At 41.2% G+C, this 19,327-nt stretch overlaps 1 protein-coding gene across 1 annotated transcript; it reads right to left on the bottom strand.

The window, feature by feature from the left end:
* Positions 1-2,784: 2,784 nt before the first annotated feature.
* On the bottom strand, positions 2,785-19,131 carry LOC139391230 (cullin-4B-like). The gene is made up of 21 exons (XM_071138867.1): positions 18,545-19,131; positions 17,733-18,152; positions 17,277-17,392; positions 16,664-16,767; positions 15,853-15,922; positions 15,641-15,714; positions 15,356-15,518; positions 14,835-14,924; positions 14,222-14,304; positions 13,933-14,000; positions 13,595-13,713; positions 12,987-13,179; positions 12,605-12,709; positions 12,336-12,446; positions 11,906-11,991; positions 11,595-11,693; positions 10,794-10,907; positions 9,194-9,299; positions 7,258-7,430; positions 6,414-6,566; positions 2,785-4,070 (listed from the first exon to the last, which is right to left on the bottom strand). The coding sequence occupies exons 1-21, from the start codon at positions 18,561-18,563 to the stop codon at positions 3,975-3,977; spliced, it is 2,562 nt and encodes an 853-aa protein (XP_070994968.1). The 5' UTR covers positions 18,564-19,131; the 3' UTR covers positions 2,785-3,974.
* Positions 19,132-19,327: the final 196 nt, after the last annotated feature.

The following is a 19,327-nucleotide window of genomic DNA, read 5'->3' as shown; positions in this document are numbered from 1 at the left end:
AAAAGTTTGGACACACCTAATCATTCAAGGGTTTTTCTTTGACTATTTTCTACATTGTAGTGAAGACATCAAAACTATGAAATAACACATGGAATCACGTAGTAACCAAAAAAGGTGTTAAACGAATCAAAATATATTTTATATTTGAGATTCTTCAAAGTAGCCACCCTTTGTCTTGATGACAGCTTTGCACACTCTTAAAACAGCTTCATGAGGTAGTCACCTGGAATGCATTTCAATTAAAAGGTGTGTCTTGTTAAAAAGTTAATTTGTGGAATTTCTTTCCTTAATGCGTTTGAGCCAATCAGTTGTGTTGTGATAAGGTAGAGTTGATATTATATTACATATTATGCCAAGAACAGCTCAAATAAGCAAAGAGAAATGACAGTCCATCATTACTTTAAGACATGAAGGTCAGTCAATCCGTAAAATTTCAAGAACTTTCAAAGTTTCTTCAAGTGCAGTCTATGATGAAACTGGCTCTCATGAGGACCGCCACTAGAAAGGAAGACCCAGAGTTACCTCTTCTGCAGAGGATAAGTTCATTAGAGTTAACTGCACCTCCGAAATTGCAGCCAAAAAATAAATGCTTCACCGAGTTCAATTAAAAGACACATCTCAACATCAACTGTTCAGAGGAGACTGTGTGAATCAGGCCTTCATGGTCGAATTGCTGCAACAACAAAAAAACACAAAAGGACACCAATAAGAAGAGACTTTCTTAGGCCAAGAAACACGAGCAATGGACATTAGACTGGTGGAAATCTGTCCTTTGGTCTGATGAGTCCACAACAACTGTCTTTGTGAGACACAGAGTAGGTGAACGAATTATCTCTGCATGGGTGGTTCTCACCGTGAATGATGGAGGAGGAGTAGTGATGGTGTGGAGGTGGTTTGCTGGTGACACCGTCAGTGATTTATATAGAATTCAAGGCACACTTAACCAGCATGGCTACCACAGCATTCGGCAGGGATACGCCATCCCATCTTGTTTGCGCTTGGTAGGATAATCATTTGTTTTTCAACAGGACAATGACCCAACACACCTCCAGGCTGTGTAAGGGCTATTTGACCAAGAAGGAGAGTGATGGAGTCCTGCATCAGAAGACCTGGACTCCAGTCACCCGACCTCAACCCAATTGAGATGGTTTGGGATGAGTTGGACCGCAGAGTGAAGGAAAAGCAGCCAACAAGTGCTCAGCATATGTAGGAACTCCTTCAAGACTGATGGAAAAGCATTCCAGGTGAAGCTGGTTGAGAGAATGCCAAGAGTGTGCAAAGCAGTCATCAAGGCAAAGGGTGGCTACTTTGAAGAATCTAAAATATATTTTGATTCGTTTAACACTTTTTTGGTTACTACATGATTCCATATGTGTTATATCATAGTGTTAATGTCTTCACTATTATTCTACAATGTAGAAAATAGTAAAAATAAAGAAAAACGCTTGAATGAGTAGGTGTTTCCAAACTTTTGACAGGTACTGAATATCAACTCATCAAGCAAAGAATCATACCTTTTTCAGGACCCTGTCTCTCAAAGATAATTCGTAAAAATCCAAATAACTTCACAGATCTTCATTGTTCATTGTTCATTTAAACACTGTTTCCCATGCTTGTTCAAATGAACCATAAACAATTAATGAACATGCACCTGTGGAACTGTTGTTAAGACACTAACAGCTTACAGACGGTAGGCACTTAAGGTCACAGTTAGGACACTAAAGAGGCCTTTCTACCGACTCTGAAAAACACCAAAAGAAAGATGTCCAGGGTCCCTGCTCATCTGTGTGAATGTGCCTTAGGCATGAGGACTGCAGATGTGGCCAGGGCAATAAATTGCAATGTCCGTACTGTGAGAAGCCTAAGACAGCGCTACAGGGAAACAGGACGGACAGCTGATCATCTTCACAGTGGAAGACCATGTTTAACAACACCTGCACAGGATCGGTACATCCGAACATCACACCTGCGGGACAGGTACAGGATCTCAACAACTGCCCGAGTTACACCAGGAATGTACAATCCCCCCCATCAGTGCTCAGACTGTCCGCAATAGGCTGAGAGAGGCTGGACTGAGGGCTTGTAGGCCTGTTGTAAGTCAGGTCCTCACCAGACATCACCGGCAACAACATCGCCTATGAAGAAGACTCCATATGTGTTTTTCGTTGAGTGTGTAGAGTATACTCCAACTGGGCGAAGCTTGCTCCTCCCAGGAGCGCTCTGCAGTGTTTTGTCGTCTGTTAAGCTTTTTTCTTACAGGTCGACAGCATGCTACGAATAAGGGTGAACGGGCTGGGCCAACCTGTTTACAGTGCGAGGCTTAGTTGTCTCGTCTGTGTCTGTCTGCCGATTAGCCTCCCGGCTAATTGCGTTACCTGTTGCTTGTCAGCTTCAGCTGGACACTAGTCTTGTACTTTTTATAAAAAATATTTCTAGCTGGTAACCCAATATTATATATTGCATGCAAAACTCTCTCTCACTCTTGGGGAAATATATAAATAAGCCTTTGAGGTTAGTGAAAGAAAGGGGGGGAACATTTGTTGTACCTCTGATAATAGGAGTGTTAAAATTCTGATAATCTTCTATGGTATTTAAACAAGACAAATCTGTCCCGATGAGAAATCATAATTATTGATTCTTCAAGACATATCATCCTCTCATTATTAGGATGTCAACTTTGCCTTGCATTAAGAGAAACTGCAAGAATGTCTAGGAAAATGAATAGATGGGGGGGGGGGGGGGGGGGGGGGGGGGGGGGAGCAACATAGAAACACTGACAATTACTTTAATCTGAAGCAAGAAAACAAACAATTTATTCAGACACATGGCAAAGTCCAGTCAAGCATGATTTCTCAAACAACAAAGTATTTTTATCTGTTGAGATTTCAAACAACTCCATTAATGCCCAAACGCAAGGCCTGCCATAAGCCCTACAGAGAGGACTTACAAAGAATAGAATGCTTGTAAATTGAGATATTATACTTGGAAACATGAGGGGTAACAGGGACTGATGTCACTGTGCTTTTAGTAGTAGATCATCTCTAGGAGTTAAGAACAAGACCTAAAGGCGAGGTGACTGTCGAAGTTTGTTTGCACTTAAAATGTCAATGCATTTGTTAAAGTCTTGTATATACAAAAAGCAAACATTGAAACAATCAGGGCAAAAGTGAAACGGAAAACTAAATGCATACAACTTGTAAAAGTTAGTGTTTGGTTAGCAGCATTTACAACCCCTATAAGAAAAGTGCTCAATTTTTGGCACGTACTGTCAATTCCTCATAATATCGCCTAGCTACTTAATCGTCTCATTGATTGCTGTTGATGAACAGGAGTAGTTTGAGACTAATAGCTATGGAGAATCGTATGACTTGGCTGCAGGTGCCCACATCTGACACTCAAATCCACCACAGAAAAAGAAAATCCCAATGTGAATGTTTATCCATGGGTCTCACATGCAACATTGAGACAAGCTTCAGTTTATTTGTTTCGCTCTCTTCCAAGTGTAGTATGGTAAGAGTAATGATATGCATTTGAACATTTGCGCATGGGATAGTACAGAGTGAATTAAAAGTAAAAAGTAGTGACTTAAAAAAACAAGGCGCAGAACACCGATGGACAAAGATCTACGTTTGAAAAGAAACTTATTTTCCCCCTCTGTTAAAAAAAAAAAAAAAAAAAAAAAAAAAACACTGAACAACATTGGTTGGTCTGTTTTTCTTCTTGTCCAAGGTAGCTAAGTCCAATTCTCACTGAGCAGCACTGAGAAAAGAATGGACGATATTCTTGTTTTAATGGGCATGCAGTCCACAGGAAAACAGGCCCGACAAAGTCCCACAGAGCAGTATCCATTCAGTTGTCGGTCGCTGGGTTGAAGAGGGTAACGCTGACATCCAAGGTACCGAGTGCTCAGACAAGACTTCAGCCTGACTAGACCACCTGCTCCCCCCCCCCTCCTCCTCTTCATCCCTCGCTCTTTAAGCCACATAGTTGTATTGGTTGGGGTTCTCCTTGTCGCGCTCCATGTAATCTCTGTCAATGAGAGACTCTATTCTCTTCTTTAGGTCAGCAGGCTGTTGAGAAGATGAGTGTTAGCAAACAGAAAAACATGAAACCTCAAAGTAACAGTCCACTATGAAGTGCTTGTACAGTTTCCATGCATCTTAATACAACGGATGGGTCTAATCCTGGATGCTGATTGATTAAAACAGTCTTCCAGCTGATGTCTATTCCACAAGTTACCGCCGGCTAAGTCTATGACGTTGAAATGCCTATTCAGCAATCCACTGTCTCATCAGCCCAGCTAGGTAATTTATAAACTTGATCTCCACTGTAAGAAGCATCTAGACATCATCTCCCATTTCTTTTGGACTTCAACAGCAGAGATTTGTATAAACCTTGCTGTCTTTCCGATATTTGCAACATTGTTTCAATATTGAAATTTGATCTCCAGCTGTTCCATAGTAATGAACTGGTCGGGAGTAGGAATGAGAGACAGGCAGGCAGCTCTTCTCAGCCAGCCGAAATCATGAATTAGCATGATTTTTATGACAAAGAAATGTCAATATAAAACTAGTCAAAACACAAAAGCAGCAACTATATGCTATTATTCTGGCAACGGAACATTTACAACGAACAACTGGGTCGCATCCACAGATATAGAACTCAAGGCTTCACGACTATGGCAACCTAACCGATACAATGAACAAACTGCTGGCTTGAGTAGCAACCCTAGATTTGCATTGGGACTATATGTCGTGGAAGGATGAAACAGTATGAATAAATTCATCAAAATAACATTGATATATTTTCATTAATCATTATTTCAATATGTTGGTAACCCATTTAATAAAAGTGATAAAGCCCTCGAAGCCGGTGTTTGGAGGATATATTGGCGCGGTTTGCGCTCCGAGACGAAACACCCGTGCCAATATATCCTCCAAACAATTACATAACCCTCTACTCAGATTTTCACTGAAGCACCCTTGGCAGTGATTACAGCCTTGAGTCTTCTTGGGTATGACGCTACAAGCTTGGCACACCTGTATTTGGGGAGTTCTCTCATTCTTCTCTGCTAATCCTCTTGCTCTGTCAGGTAGGATGGGGAGTGTCGCTGCAGAGCTCTGGCTGGGCCAATCAAGGACTCATCCAGAAGCCACACATGCATTGTCTTGACTGTGTGCTTAGGGTCATTGTCCTGTTGGAAGGTGAACCTGTGCCCCAGTCTGAGGTCTTGAGCAGGTTTTCATCAAGGATCTCTGTACTTTGCTCCGTTCATCTTTCCCTCAATCCTGACTAGTCTCCAAGTCCCTGCCGCTGAAAAACATTCACACAGTATGATGCTGCCACCACCATACTGCACCGTAGGGATGGTGCCAGGTTTCCTCCTGACGTGACGCTTGGCATTCAGGCCAGAGTGTTCAATCTTGTTTTCATCAGACCATAGAATCTTGTTTCTCATGGTCAGAGTCCTTTAGGTGCATTTTGGCAAACTCCAAGCAGGCTGTCATGTGCCTTTTACTGAGGAGTGGCTTCCATCTGGCCATTCTACCATAAATGCTTAATGGGTGGAGTTCTGCAGAAATGGTTGTCCTTCTGGAAGGCTCTCCCATCTTCACAGAAGACTCTGGAGCTATGTCAGAGTGACCATTGGGTTCTTGGTCACCACTCCGACTAAGGCCCTTCTCCTCCGATTGCTTAGTTAGGCTGGGCAGCCAGCTTTAGGAAGAGTGTTGGTGGTTCAAATCTTCTTCCATTTAAGAATGATGGAGGCCACCGCATTCTTGGAGACCTTCAATGCTGCAGAATTTTTTTGCTACCCGTACCCAGATCTGTGCCTCGATACAATCCTGTCTCTGAGCTCTATGGACAATTCCTTCGACCTTGTGGCTTGGTTTTTGCTCTGACATGCACTGCCAACTGTTGCACATTAGAGAGACAGGTGTGTGCCTTTCCAAATCATGTCCAATCAATTGAATTAATCACAGGTGGACCAATCAAGTTGTAGAAACATCTCAAGGATGATCAATGGAAACAGGATGCACCCGAGCTTAATTTCAAGTCTCATAGCAAAGGGTTTGAATACTTATGTAAATAAGATGTTATTTATTATACATTTGCAAAAAAATAAAATACGTTTTTACACTTTGTCATTGTGGTGTATTGTGTGTAGATTGATTAATTGTTTTTATTTAATCAATTTTAGAATAAGGCTGTAACCTAACAAAATGTGGAAAAAGCCAAAGGGTCTGAATACTTTCCGAACACACTGTATGTTGGACAGTCAGTTTGGGCCATCAAGAGAAATAAAATACCACATTAGCAACAAAGCGTTTGGGAACCTCACCCGAGTGAATAGTTATCTTCCTGCACACAAGGTCGTGTGTTTCAAACATGTTTGTTCTCCGTTTACTCACCTTTACGGGGAACTTGAGCTGGTTGTACACTTCCGACACCAAGAGATTATGGCTCAGAGTTTTCCTCATCTTCATGATCCGGACGATGGCGGCGTCGATCTGATACTGCCGGTCCTGGTAGACTCGTTCCGTGGTGCTGGCTTGCTCTTCCACCTACCAAGGACAATTCACCAAATTAATAAGTGGCTAATGTTCACTTTTCCCTAGTTTTTTCCCCCTGATTTATAGACGTTAAAAATAAACCAGTACCAGGTTTCCATCCAACCTTCTTATGCGAGTAAAATGTTGGATACATTTTTTTATTTTTATCACGACAAGGGCCCCCCCGAAACATAACCCGCATGGCCGCCCTACTTCTTATCACACTGCTCACTTAACGCGGAAGTCAGCCACACCAATGTGGAGGAAACACAGCTTGACTGACGGCCAAAGTTATTTTTACGTGCACTACGTCATCACGCACAGACTTACCCACAACGACTCAATTTGATGGTAACACATCTCTGGTGGGAAAATGTTATTTATGTGGATATTAGAATATTTGCATGAAAACCTGTTGCCAATTGAAAGGAAACCTAACTATTGGAGGAGACTGATGAAGTGGAAACATATATATGACAGACTTGGTATTTGAACACCTGCCTCTAGGGGGCATTGGCTAGCTCTGTACCAGCAGCGCTACAACTAGACTAGCAATTATATTCCTATTTGAAATGCACCAAAACTGGAACAGGCAGGGGCTACCTGAACCTGTCCAACCAAAAAAAAACTGCAGTCCAACAAAAACCTTTAAAAAAACAATTATCCTAACGAACACAACCCTGCTGTGAGTGAGCGAATTTACCGTTTCTTTCATCTGGATCTGGTTGATCTTGATCCTGAAGAGTTTGTGTTTGAAGTCATCGTTGCAGGAGAACTTGTCTCCGTCCTCCACATCTTTGCTCTTGGGGACTTTGTGGATGACCCGTGCCTTGCCACACGCCAACGACTGCAGGGTCCGTCGCAGCTCGCCATCCTCTGCACATACACACAGTGCCTTCAGAAAGTATTCATACCGTTGACTTATTCCACATTTGGTTGTGTTACAGCCCAAATTCAAAATGGATTACAATACCCCATAATGATAATGTGAAAACGTGTTTAGATATTTTAGCATATTTACTGAAAATGAAATACAGAAATCTCTCATTTACATAAGTATTCACTCTTCTGAGTCAATACTTTGTAGAAGCACCTTTGGCAGCAATTACAGCTGTTAGTCTTTCTGGATTGTGCAATATTTGCACAATTCTTCAAGCTCTGTCAAATTGGTTGTTGACCATCTTCAGGTCTGCCATAGATTTTCAAGTAGATTTAAGTCAAAATAATAACTTGGCGAGCTCAGGAACACTTACTTTCTTCTTGGTAAGCAACTCCAGTGTAGATTTGGCCTTGTGTTTTAGGTTATTGTTCTGCTGAAAGGTAAATTCATCTCCCAATGTCTAGTGGAAAGCAGACAACCAGGTTTTCCGCTAGGATTTTGACTGTGCTTAGCTCCAATCCATTTCCTTTTTATCCTAAAGAAAATCAACTCCCCAGCCCTTAACGATTACAAGCATACCCATAACATGATGCAGCCACCACTATGCTTGAAAATATGAAGAGTGATATTCAGTAATGTGTTGTATTGGATTTGCACCAAACATAAGACTGTATTCAGGACAAAAAGTTATTTGCTTTGCCAATTTTTTGTTAGCAGTATTACTTTCGTGCCCTGTTACAAACAGGGTGCGTGTTTTGTGATTTGTATTCTGTACAGGCTTCCTTCTTTTCACTGTGTGTTTTAGGGTAGTATTGTGGAATAACTACAATGTTGTTGATCCATCCTCAGTTTTACTACTATGACAGCCATTAAACTCCAAATGTTTTAAAGTCACCATTTGCCTCATGGTGAAATCTCTGAGCAGTTTCCTTCTTCTCTGGCAACTAAGTTAGGAAAGACACCTGCATCTTTGTAGTGAGCGGGTGTATAGATACACCCTCCAAAGTGTAATGTATAACTTCACCATACTCAACAAGATAATTAAATCTGCTTTTTTTAAATACATTTTTACCCATCTACCAATAGGTGCCCTTCTTTGTGAGTCATTGGAAAACCCTTGTATTTGTGGTTGAATCGGTGTTTGAAATTCACTGCTCAATTGAGTGATCTTACAGATAATTGTAAGTGTGGGCTACAGAGATCAGGTTGTCATTCAAAAATCATGTTAAACACTTATTTCACACAGACAGACCATGCAACTTATGTGACTTGTTAAGCACATTTTTACTCCTGAACATATTTAGGCATGCCATAAAGAGGTTGAATACTTATTGACGCTAGACATTTCAGCTTTTCATTTTAAATTAAATTTGTAAGAATTTCAAAAAATAATTCAATTTTGACATTATGGGGTATTGTGTGTAGGCCAGCGACAGAAAAATCTCAATTCAATCCATTTTAAATTCAGGCTGTAACAAAAAATGTATTTTTTAAAGTCAAGGGGTGTGAATACTTTCTATTGGCACTGTACATACGCACGCACATCCCACTTTAGGTCAACACAAACTCAATCCAAAAGGACTAGGCAAAAGATTGTGGTTCTCACATCAAAACAAAAGATGATATCGATTGAACTGTTTAAGCAAAATCTCTGAAAATAAATGTATCAACTTCAAGATGGCTGCTCTATTTGATTCATTATGATTTGTGTGATGACTGAGACATTCAGCAGAACGTGCTACATTGTGATCATACAAACCTATTCCTGTAGCTAGCTTGATCTCCTCCAAGGTGAATTCCTCTCCTTCGTTGAACATGAGCAGCACTAGCGTCTGAAACAGGGAAACCTGAAGCTCTTTTTTGCCCTATTTGGGAAAAAAAAAAAAAACAGGGATACGAAAAGTTTTAAAAATTAAAAATTCTGCCTAAATATATTACACTGAACAAAAACAAAGGCAATATGTAGAGTGTTGGTCCCATGTCTCATGAGCTGAAATAAAATGTTCTTATTTCGCTAACATCTTGTGCAAATTTGTTTACATCCGTTAGTGAGCATTTCTCCTTTGCAAAGATTATCCATCCAGCTGACAGTTGTGGCATATCAAGAAGCTGATTAAACGGCATGCTCATTACATAGGTGCACCTTGTGCCGAGGGCAATAAAAGTCCACTAAAATGTGCAGTTGTGTCACACAATGCCACAGATGTGAGATGAAGGAGCAGGCAATTGGCATGCTGACTGCAGGAATGTCCACCGGAACTGTTTGCAGATAACCTAATGTTCTTTTCTCTACCATAAGCTGTCTCCAATGTCGTTTTAGAGAATTTGGCAGTACGTCCAACCATTCGGAATGTGTAACCACGCCTGCCCAGGACCTCCACATCCAGCTTTTTACCTGCGGGATTGTCTGAGACCAGCCACCTGGACAGCTGATGAAACCATGTGTTTGCACAACCAAATAATTTCTACACAAACTGTCAGAAACAGTCTCAGGAAAGCTCAGCTCGTTGTCCTCACCAGGGTCTTGACCTGACTGCAGTTCGGCATCGTAACAGACTTCAGTGGGCAAATGCTCACCTTTGATGGCCAGTGGCACGTTGGAGAAGTGTGCTCTTCACAGATGAATCCCGGTTTCAACAGTACTAGGCAGATGGAGGATAACGTGTGTGGCGTTAGGTTGGCGAGTGGTTTGCTGAACGTTGTGAACCATGGCGGCTTTGTGGTTATGGTATGGGCGGGCATAAGCTACGGACAACAAACACAATTACATTTTATCGATGGCAATTTGAATGCACAGAAATACCATGACAAGATCCTGAGGCCCATTGTCATGCCATTCATCCGCTGACATCACTTCATGTTTCAGCATGATAATGCACCACGGCCCCATGTCGCAAGGATCTGTACACAATTCCTGGAGGCTGAAAATGTCCCAGTTCTTCCATGGCCTGCATACTCACCAGACATGTTACCGATTGAGCATGTTTGGGATGCTCTGGATCAACGTGTATGACAGCGTGTTCCAGTTCCCGCCAATATCCAGCAACTTCGCACAGCCATTGAAGAGGAGTGGGACAATATTCCATAGGCCACAACCAGCCTGATCAACTCTATGCGGAAGAGATGTGTCGCGCTTCATGAGGCAAATAGTGGTCACACCAGATTCTGACCGGTTTTCTGATCCACGCCCTTACCTTTTTCTTAAGGTCTCTGTGACCAACAGATGCATATTTGTATTCACAGTCACATTTCCTTATGTGAACTGTAACTCAGTAAAATCTTTGAAGTTGTTGTATGTTGGATTTATAGTTTTGTTCAGTGTAAATGAGTTAAACATCATTCAAAAGATGGGTAGCTACCTCTTTAAATTCAGCTTTTAAAACACAATGGCCTAACGTCGACTGCCACTGTAGCTTCCTGCCGCTGTGCTTGCCCAGGTAAAACGTCTTGAAAATCTCCTGCAGTCGCACCATCTGGACAAGAGGGGCAAAAGTGTTAAACAGTAAACACTGAGGACAGGTCTATAAAAAAAATATGACCTAGATAATAATTGTGGTTATGATTAGGCTTTGCTGTACCATTGTTTCTGAGTGCCCTAGAGGGGGGAAAAAAAGCGAGCACAGATTTTTTTTCTTTTCACAGATTTTTTTTCTTTTCTTTTCTTCCTATCGTGGATTGACTGACGGGCCTTAATTTACATTCATAAACCATGTGGCATTTGTTTACACCTCATTCAGTCACATTGCCTCATTAGCTAGACTTGGTAAATTTACCAGCATATCCAAACTTTTGGGGGCACAGAAAGAAAGAGAAAAGGGACAGCTTTTTCAGATGTCGTTGCTCACAAAATTGATGTTCTTAAAGAAACAGTGTACCATTCTCCATACAATGCATGTCAATAGGTAGTGATTTTACACAATATAGAAACCTAATATTCCACAAATGACTTTGTAATTTCAATGATAAAAAAAAAAACGATCTAAATTTTTGCTTTTTATAATAAACCAATTCCCAATATAGTGTACTACTTTTGAGTCCTATGGGCCCTGGTCAAAAGTACAGCACCATAAAGGGAACAGGGTGACATCTGGGATACCAACCAAATGTATTACATATAAGGTCATAAAACAAAAGAGCCCGAAGGGTTCGATATTTGTAACCTCTGCGGGCAGATGGACCTCCATTGGGATGTAGGTGGGCCAGTATCCCATGGTGAGGATGTTCACCGTCAGCTCAATGTTACCAGGGATATTTTGACACTGCATGTAATAGAGAAAAAAAGGTAGAAAAAAAATACATAAGCTAATATTTCAAAGTTATTTTGATATCCAAATACTGCCACAACGACAAGCTTCCCCCCCCTTTACATATCTATAGCTGACTGCGTAATGTATTTGATATCGTTGCCCTAAAAACGGAGAAATCACTACTGAAGGTCTTCCCTATTCCAGAAGCATGTGTACGTACGTACCTGTTTGAACTGCACCATGATGTCCTTGGAAAGCTCCATGTCCTTGAACATGCCTTCCAGCTTGCTGGTGAATGCTGCTCCACATTCTAAAGAAAGGACCAAGATTACGAGCTACTGGTCTCATTCAGTATCACATGCCTCATAGTTGTTTGGTAAGAGTTGTATTCGTGTCGTTTATAGTAGTAGCTAATGGCAGTGGTGTGATCTGATGTAGACAGCGGTGGATGATTGTATGGGGCAGACCTTGGCTCAATACTATTAGAAATATTTATATTATTTTGAGCGTTTGATTGAGCCTGCCTCGAGTGTCAGACGGATAGGGATGGTGTTGCAATTATGGGACTATTCCATTGGATCAGTCAATCAAGCACAGCCATTTGATAGAAAATGTATATTATTTGAACCCGGGTCTGATGGGGAACACACTGACCATGTTTCAGTTTCGACAGCATGGACTTCTCGGCATCCACGGAGGCACTCTTTCCCACCAGCAACCTCTTGGCCAGATCTTTCTTGTAGAAGGCCTCAAAAACATCTTTGCCTATTCAAGAATCCAAAAGGGAAATATAAAGTTCAAGTACTAAGATAGACTTCTAAGAGACCTGTCAAATAGGAGAGTTAAAAGGACCTGGAAGTAGATGGTTGGCTGAATATTTGGGACTAGTATTACCATAACTGAATTTGTTGGGACGACATTACCATAAATGAATCGGAAGATGATCATGATCTTGTCCAACATCTTCTCCAGCTCCTCGTCCGTCGCCTCCTTGTTACCCGCCCTAAGCTTTGAATCCACGTGTTTTGCTACAAAATATAACCATCTGTATGGTTTAATTTACATTTTTTTGTAGTTCAAATCTGGAAAATAAGTTTTGCTTAATAGTTTTATAAGGTAGCTTTCAACTGACAGGAGCATAACACACAAACATTATGAATGAAGACATGTTGAAAAAGGGGAGCTCTGTTGCTGTCATTTTATGTAGTAGTGTCAATTTCTCCCATAGCGATAGCATTAGATCTAGTTTCCTTCCTTCATGGAACCAGGATTACATTCATAAGATGATCATCATGCAATACCAACCTATGAGCTCAGCAGGTTTGTTTGGTCTCTTGTTGATGAAGGTCTCAAAAGCCTCCTTCATGGCATTGACAAACTTCTCGTTCTTTATGAAGCAGATGTCGATGATGTGGTCCACCTTGTCCTTGAAGTCCAGGAGCTCCTGTACCATGGTCTTGTCCTTCTCAGGGTTAATGACGATCGTACTTCCAAAGGCCTGTGAGAGGTTCGTAGAGGTGTCAAGGGCGACTTTTTATTTTATTTTTTAAACTAGGCAGGTCAGTTAAGAACAAATTCTTATATACAATGACTGCCTACACCGGCCAAACCCTGACGACGCTGGGCCAATTGTGAGCTGCCCTATGGGACTCCCAATCATGGCCGGTTGTGACACAGCCTGGAATCGAACTATGGTGTCTGTAGTGACGCATCAAGCACTGAGTTGCAGTGCCTTACACCGCTGCACCACCCAGGAGCCCCACTATACTGTACAAATGAATGATCCAATTTTCTACTGTTTTGTACTTGGAAGGAAGTGTCCCCACACCTCCAAAATGTTAATTAGTAAGAGGAAATGACTGAGTCGGTGATGGAATTGCTGACCTAAAGACCATTGATCTTTTCAAGCATACCTTGATGTACTCGATCCAATGCTGTAGGAGAACCAGCACGCCCCCTCTCACACGACTGAAAAGCTGATAGAGAAGACACAAGTCCTGGATTCTGTTCTCATCTAGCAGGTGATTCAAGCCTGGAGATGGGAAAAAAAGCAATTTAGTTCATGGTACTAAACAATAACAGTCCATCTTTGATTTAAAATATATATATATATATATATATATATATATATATATATATTTGATGTCCTCATGTGATGACAATAACATTGCTATTTTTACACGGTTAAACTGTCACGATTGTAAGCAAATAAATGTCCCAGTGTGTCAAGTCGGTAGTTTCTGATATATACCTTTCTGCAGAGTTGAAGTGAGATGTTCACCCAGTAGTTGTTTCTCCACAGTGGCAATGAGAGGTTTTCTGAAGAAAATAAAAAGAGGGAGGAAATTAGTCAATCGCTCTCTTTTCATCCTTTATATGTACACCGGTAGATCCTGTTGAGACCGGTGCCAAGGCAGCAGAAATCAAACATTCATTGAGTCAAATGTAGAACTTAAAAGAGGACCACAATACTCATGGGCTTTTGGAAGGCTAACCCCTTGTATTCTAAAAGCAATCCAATCAAGTAAAATAATACTCACTGTGTGCTCTGGTCTAGATATGTGATGACTCTGTCCGCTTCCTCCTCTAAGCGTTTGTTGACGTGATGGAGATACTCTGGGACCTGAAGAGACATTAGTCATTTGGCATACGAAGCCAAACAGCAGCCTATCCTTACAGGGTGAAACAAACATCTAGTATATGTAAAATTATCCCACATATCACATCAATCCAAAATAACAAAGTAGTTCAAATCTTTTTTTTTTACCAGCAGTAACTACAGTAACTAAGTTGACACAAGACTCAAAATGCAAACAGACCTGGTCTCAGATCGATTTGTGCTGTATAGCCAAACATTACATTTGAGTAAAATAAAATCAAAGTTTCGATTTGCAGAAGCTATCGCAGGTGGAGTGAAATGCCTATGTTTCTAGCGCCAACAGTGCAGTAACATAATTGTAATGTGAAGATCATAGAAGTTGGCAAGAGAGCAATAACAGATCTTACCAACTCCTATGATCATTGTCCAAGTTCGGCAGTAGTGTCATTTTTGGCTACACAGTACAAACAGATATGGGACCAGACTATCGAAAAGCTGCCTCTAGTCAGACTCCGACAGTTAGCGGTGTTGCGCTTCCCGGAGGGATAAATCACCTCTCTCTCCTGCATCAGTCGCTGTCCCTCAGCAGCATACAGCCGATTAGTCTCCTCCAGAAAGCGCTGCTCAAAGGAGTCCTGATAAATCTGTCAGGAGCGGGGAGAACATTGGGTGTCATTAAAGCTATTTCTCAAGTGGCGGAGCTGAGATCACATCAACTCGAATCCAGACGCAGGCGCTGCTGATTGCAAATAACAACGGACAAACACCCCTTGCTTTGTCAGACTTGGATTTATTTCACTGTATTTACCTAGGCAAGTCAATTAAGAACAAATTCATAGACACAGCAGTGTTTTGTATTACTGTATGGGAGTATTGAATGTGGAGTAGTACAATGAATTGGAGCCAAAGAACCAATTGCATGGTCCAGGATAAACCACCATTCCAATCCTTTCAGATCTACACAAGTGCTTAGTGGGTAGAGGGGCAACGGGGTGATTCTGGACCAGGCCAATAGAACAAGATATCCACTGAGTAGACTTTTCCCCATGCCCTGTGTGAAGGGGCAGAGCCATACCTGCAGGTCAGAGAGCATGCTCAGTAGGCTCCGGAGCAGGCTGCGGTCGATGGTCTCGCCGCTGCGCTCCCTCTCGATGAGCAGCAGGATGCCGTAGATGGTCTTGCTCTGGACCTTCATGTCGCTGATTATGTAAAACCTAAACAACTCTAGGCCCATGTCCCTGAAGAGAACAGGGGTTATATAAATAATAACCATAACCAAAGACTATTGACATAATATGGCTAGAGATGACATTATCAATGTTTACTACACAGAATGTTTATTTGAGGAAGAGCAACTCACCAGATTGATGGGAGCATTGAGTTTTGTAAAACATAGGTGCGGTCCAAGAACAAAAATATACTTCTAATCATGATCTGTAAAAAAATATTTTACAAAAAAGAAACATTTTCAGAAAAGAAATCATGTATAATCTCAATCATATTCACTGTAAATTCATTGAATAACACCTATCAAATGATATCCCGTCCAAGACAAGAGTCATAAAGACATACCATTTGTCTGCAGTGATCTTGCCAACAGTTGTCTATTTTCTTCAGGAAGAGGGTACTGTCCAGTACATCCGTGAGCATAGAGTCAAGGATGTAGCAGGTACATATGCATAACAACAAAGCTGCAGCAGTGTCATCTCAGCACATATGATTAAAAAGACATGCATTCAAGGGCCTCCTGAGTGGCACAGCAGTCTAAGGCACTGCATTGCAGTGCTTGAGGAGTCTCTACAGAGCCGGGTTCGATCCCAGGCGGTGTCACAACCGGCCGTGATCAGGAGTCCCATAGAGCAGCGCACAATTGGCACAACGTTGTCCAGGTTAGGCCGGCATTGTAAATATGAATGTTCTTAACTGACTTGCCAAGTTAAATAAAAAGGTTAAAAAAAAAGGCTGACTTCGGTTGTCAGTTGAACAGCGTTTCCTCCAACACACTGGTGCAGCTGGCTTCCTGGGTAAAGCAGACAGGTGTTAAGAAGCACAGTTAGGAGGGTCATGTTTCGGAGGGCGCGTGACTTGACCTTCAACTCCTGAGCCTGTTGGGGAGTTGCAGCGAAGAGACAAGATCGAAATTGGGGAGAAAATAGCAACCAAAATTAATGTATATAAAAAAAGTAAAACTACAACAACAAAAAAATGCATTCAATATCAAACTTTATAAGGACATGACTTGAGTTCCTGTAGTTCAAATAGAAAATAATTTGACTTATGATAATAGCCTACATCAAGGACTGAACAACATCTAAACATATATTGAAGTGTATTAAACATGTTATCTTTTTAGGACCACCTGTTTCTACACAGAAAAGGATATTCTCTGAATTTATCGATTTGTGCCTTGATGTGGTCTTCACAAACCACCCGTAGCTGTTTGTAGAGCCTGGCAGAGATCTTATGGGAGCAGAGGTTCTCGACAGCCTAAACAACAGAAAGATAAGCACTATCAAGTTTATTGCATTTTAGGGCTAAAACATTGATTATCTATGCATGAAATACCCTACAGAAGACTACACTCACGTCATATAATCTAAAAAGCCCATAACCAAACACAGCTATTAAATAGTGCAGACATATCACGTGAATTATTGTCAAGCTCTTTCACAAGATACTGGCCTAAAGACATGGTGAAAAAAAAGAGATTGTTTGTTCGGACTGTGTTTGGCTTACCGACTGCTAAATCACAGGGCTTGAATAAGAAGCCAAGGTCATGAAACTCACAAGGGAGGATGAAGACTTCCCATCTGTGGCCAATCATAATAATAACCACAACCACAGGGTCGTATTCATCAGGCACAAAGCATAAAATATTTAGCAACGGAAAACAGGCAATTATTTTTTTCAGTCTGTTTTCTTCCATTTGGTGCCGAACGAACATGACCTAGGACTGTTCTGAAAGGAAATGAGGCAGGTGCAGAATTTTCTGGTACCTGGTAGAGTTCCTCAAGATTGTACTTGATTGAAGTGCTGTTTTGAATGGCCTCGACCGCCTCCTTTAGTTTTTGCCAGGTCTCGTGTGTGTAGTTCTCAGGCAATTTGGGCTTTTCTGTGAAGAAAATGTGCAGGAAACCGTGTGAGAACGGTCATTTTCTGTTGTGTCCTTTCAACTGTACTACAGTTAATTTAAAGCATAATTAGTTTAAGACAACATATCTAACTATAACAATATTCAGACAAATGAGCTGCACCATGTCAGGCATTTGAATAGTGTATCATTGTGGATTTTTACTGACTCACATATTCACTTCAAACTTGCATAGCTAGATTAGCCAGACTAAAGCAGATAAATTGTGCTAATTACATTGCCTAAAATTTAGTAGAAACTTTCACTAGAAGGGACTAATGTGAATACTGCACGCACCACTTGAATGTTTTGAATATACTACCTTTAAAGTTCTTGATGACTAGTTTCTTTGCAGCTCCAGGTTTGCTGCTGGAGAAGGTAATGGAGCCTGCAGTTTTCGTCAGCCCGTTTGCATGATGCCCAACAACCCCAGCCAAAAAAACTGTTTTGGTCTTGTTTGAAGAACACGATGCAGATGACGACTCCTCGGCCATTTTCACATCCAGTCCTATGAAGTCTACGGAATCTTCGAACCTCAACTTCTTCTGGATTTGTTGCGAAGTGGAGGACGAAGAGGAATTGTGGGTTTTAGGAGATGACGATATTGAATCAATGTCTTCCCTCTCAGAACGGTTTATTTTCCTCTTCTTCGAATTCGTGATACTACTGCTGTCGTTATTTACATCTGAAGCTGCTGGTCTAGCCTCTTGGGTTGGCGGTGGGGGATTAGGGGAAGGTAAACCTGTTGGAAACATGAAAAAATATATAATATAGCCAGTCTACTAATCATAAACCACCAGGTGTGCCGTGGGTGAACGAGTCGTGTTTCCAAGCTTTATCTTGCTATATTCCAAAATATGAATCCGGTCTTTTAAACAAGTAGCTAAGAAACATACAATAAATTGCAAACTACAGCCACACTAAAATCCTCTCTTTTCTTGTTATGGTTGCTGCTAGCAGAATAAAGATGGTTGATTACTGCTTCCTCTTGCCTTGGCCTCTCTCGAATATCCACGTTGTGGAGCTGTACTTAGTTTTATCAGCAACAAATAAAGTATGTTATTTCTGGCCGAAATATGTAATGTGGTAAATGGAAATAAAATCACAACTGAAAAGTTCAGTATCAAAACGTACCTTCTACAAGCGATTCCATGACCTACCGGAAGTACTTTACCCAACGTTCCTGCTGCAAAAGTGCCTCTGCTAGTTAGCAAGCGTTCTTTAGCTGCTCACTGTCATTTTCCGCGAGATGGCGCTAGAGACGGTGTAAATTCATCACGGTGTAGTAGAATCTCTCAAAACACCGATTTATTTATGTCATGGTCTGATCATTTTTTTATGCACCCAGCTATGTTTTACTGTCTAACGTTTAGGATATATTTTCAACGTATTGAAAGGATAGAAGGAAGAGGGGACGGAAGGACACATCGTAAATATTATGGATCTTCGGTTCGGGGATTATAGCTAGAAGGGATTCAGCTTTTGTCAAATTAACGACAGAAGTTGACATGTTTAGCATTTTAGCTAAACCTAACTATTTCCTTAAACTGTTACGTTCATTCTCCTAACCCGCTTCGAAACAAATCTAACGAATTTAACAAAAACTGAATTAAAGATTTTTATAACTAAATCAAGATAGACCACCACCTGTCGTTTCTAATCGGAACAAATGAGTCATAGTGGGCAGAACAAGCAAGGAGGTGAGCTGGGCCAAGCACGAGCTAGCGATATCCTATAAGCCCGTTCTAGCATACATCGGCACATTTCCGTTAGGGAACGCCTACTATGTGAAGTGCGCGTGTGCAATAACTCGATTCGCCTTTGCGCTCCTTCGAAACAAAGCGATTGTGTTTTACAACTTTGGCGAAGGTTAAGTCTACTCTGTTCATAACCGATTCTAGTTTTGGGAACAGAAAA

Source organism: Oncorhynchus clarkii, chromosome 31 (assembly GCF_045791955.1).
Source record: "Oncorhynchus clarkii lewisi isolate Uvic-CL-2024 chromosome 31, UVic_Ocla_1.0, whole genome shotgun sequence".
Lineage (NCBI taxonomy): Eukaryota > Metazoa > Chordata > Actinopteri > Salmoniformes > Salmonidae > Oncorhynchus > Oncorhynchus clarkii.
The sequence above is the reverse complement of the archived record's forward strand: the minus strand, read 5'-3'. Positions and strand labels throughout refer to the sequence as shown.

Coding starts and splice junctions, on each gene's coding strand:
- LOC139391230 (XM_071138867.1), bottom strand. Junction 13,180..13,594: donor ATTGGATCGAGTACATCAAG/GTATGCTTGAAA, acceptor AACCTCTCACAG/GCCTTTGGAAGTACGATCGT. Junction 7,431..9,193: donor CAAGCTAGCTACAGGAATAG/GTTTGTATGATC, acceptor GTGTATGTGCAG/AGGATGGCGAGCTGCGACGG.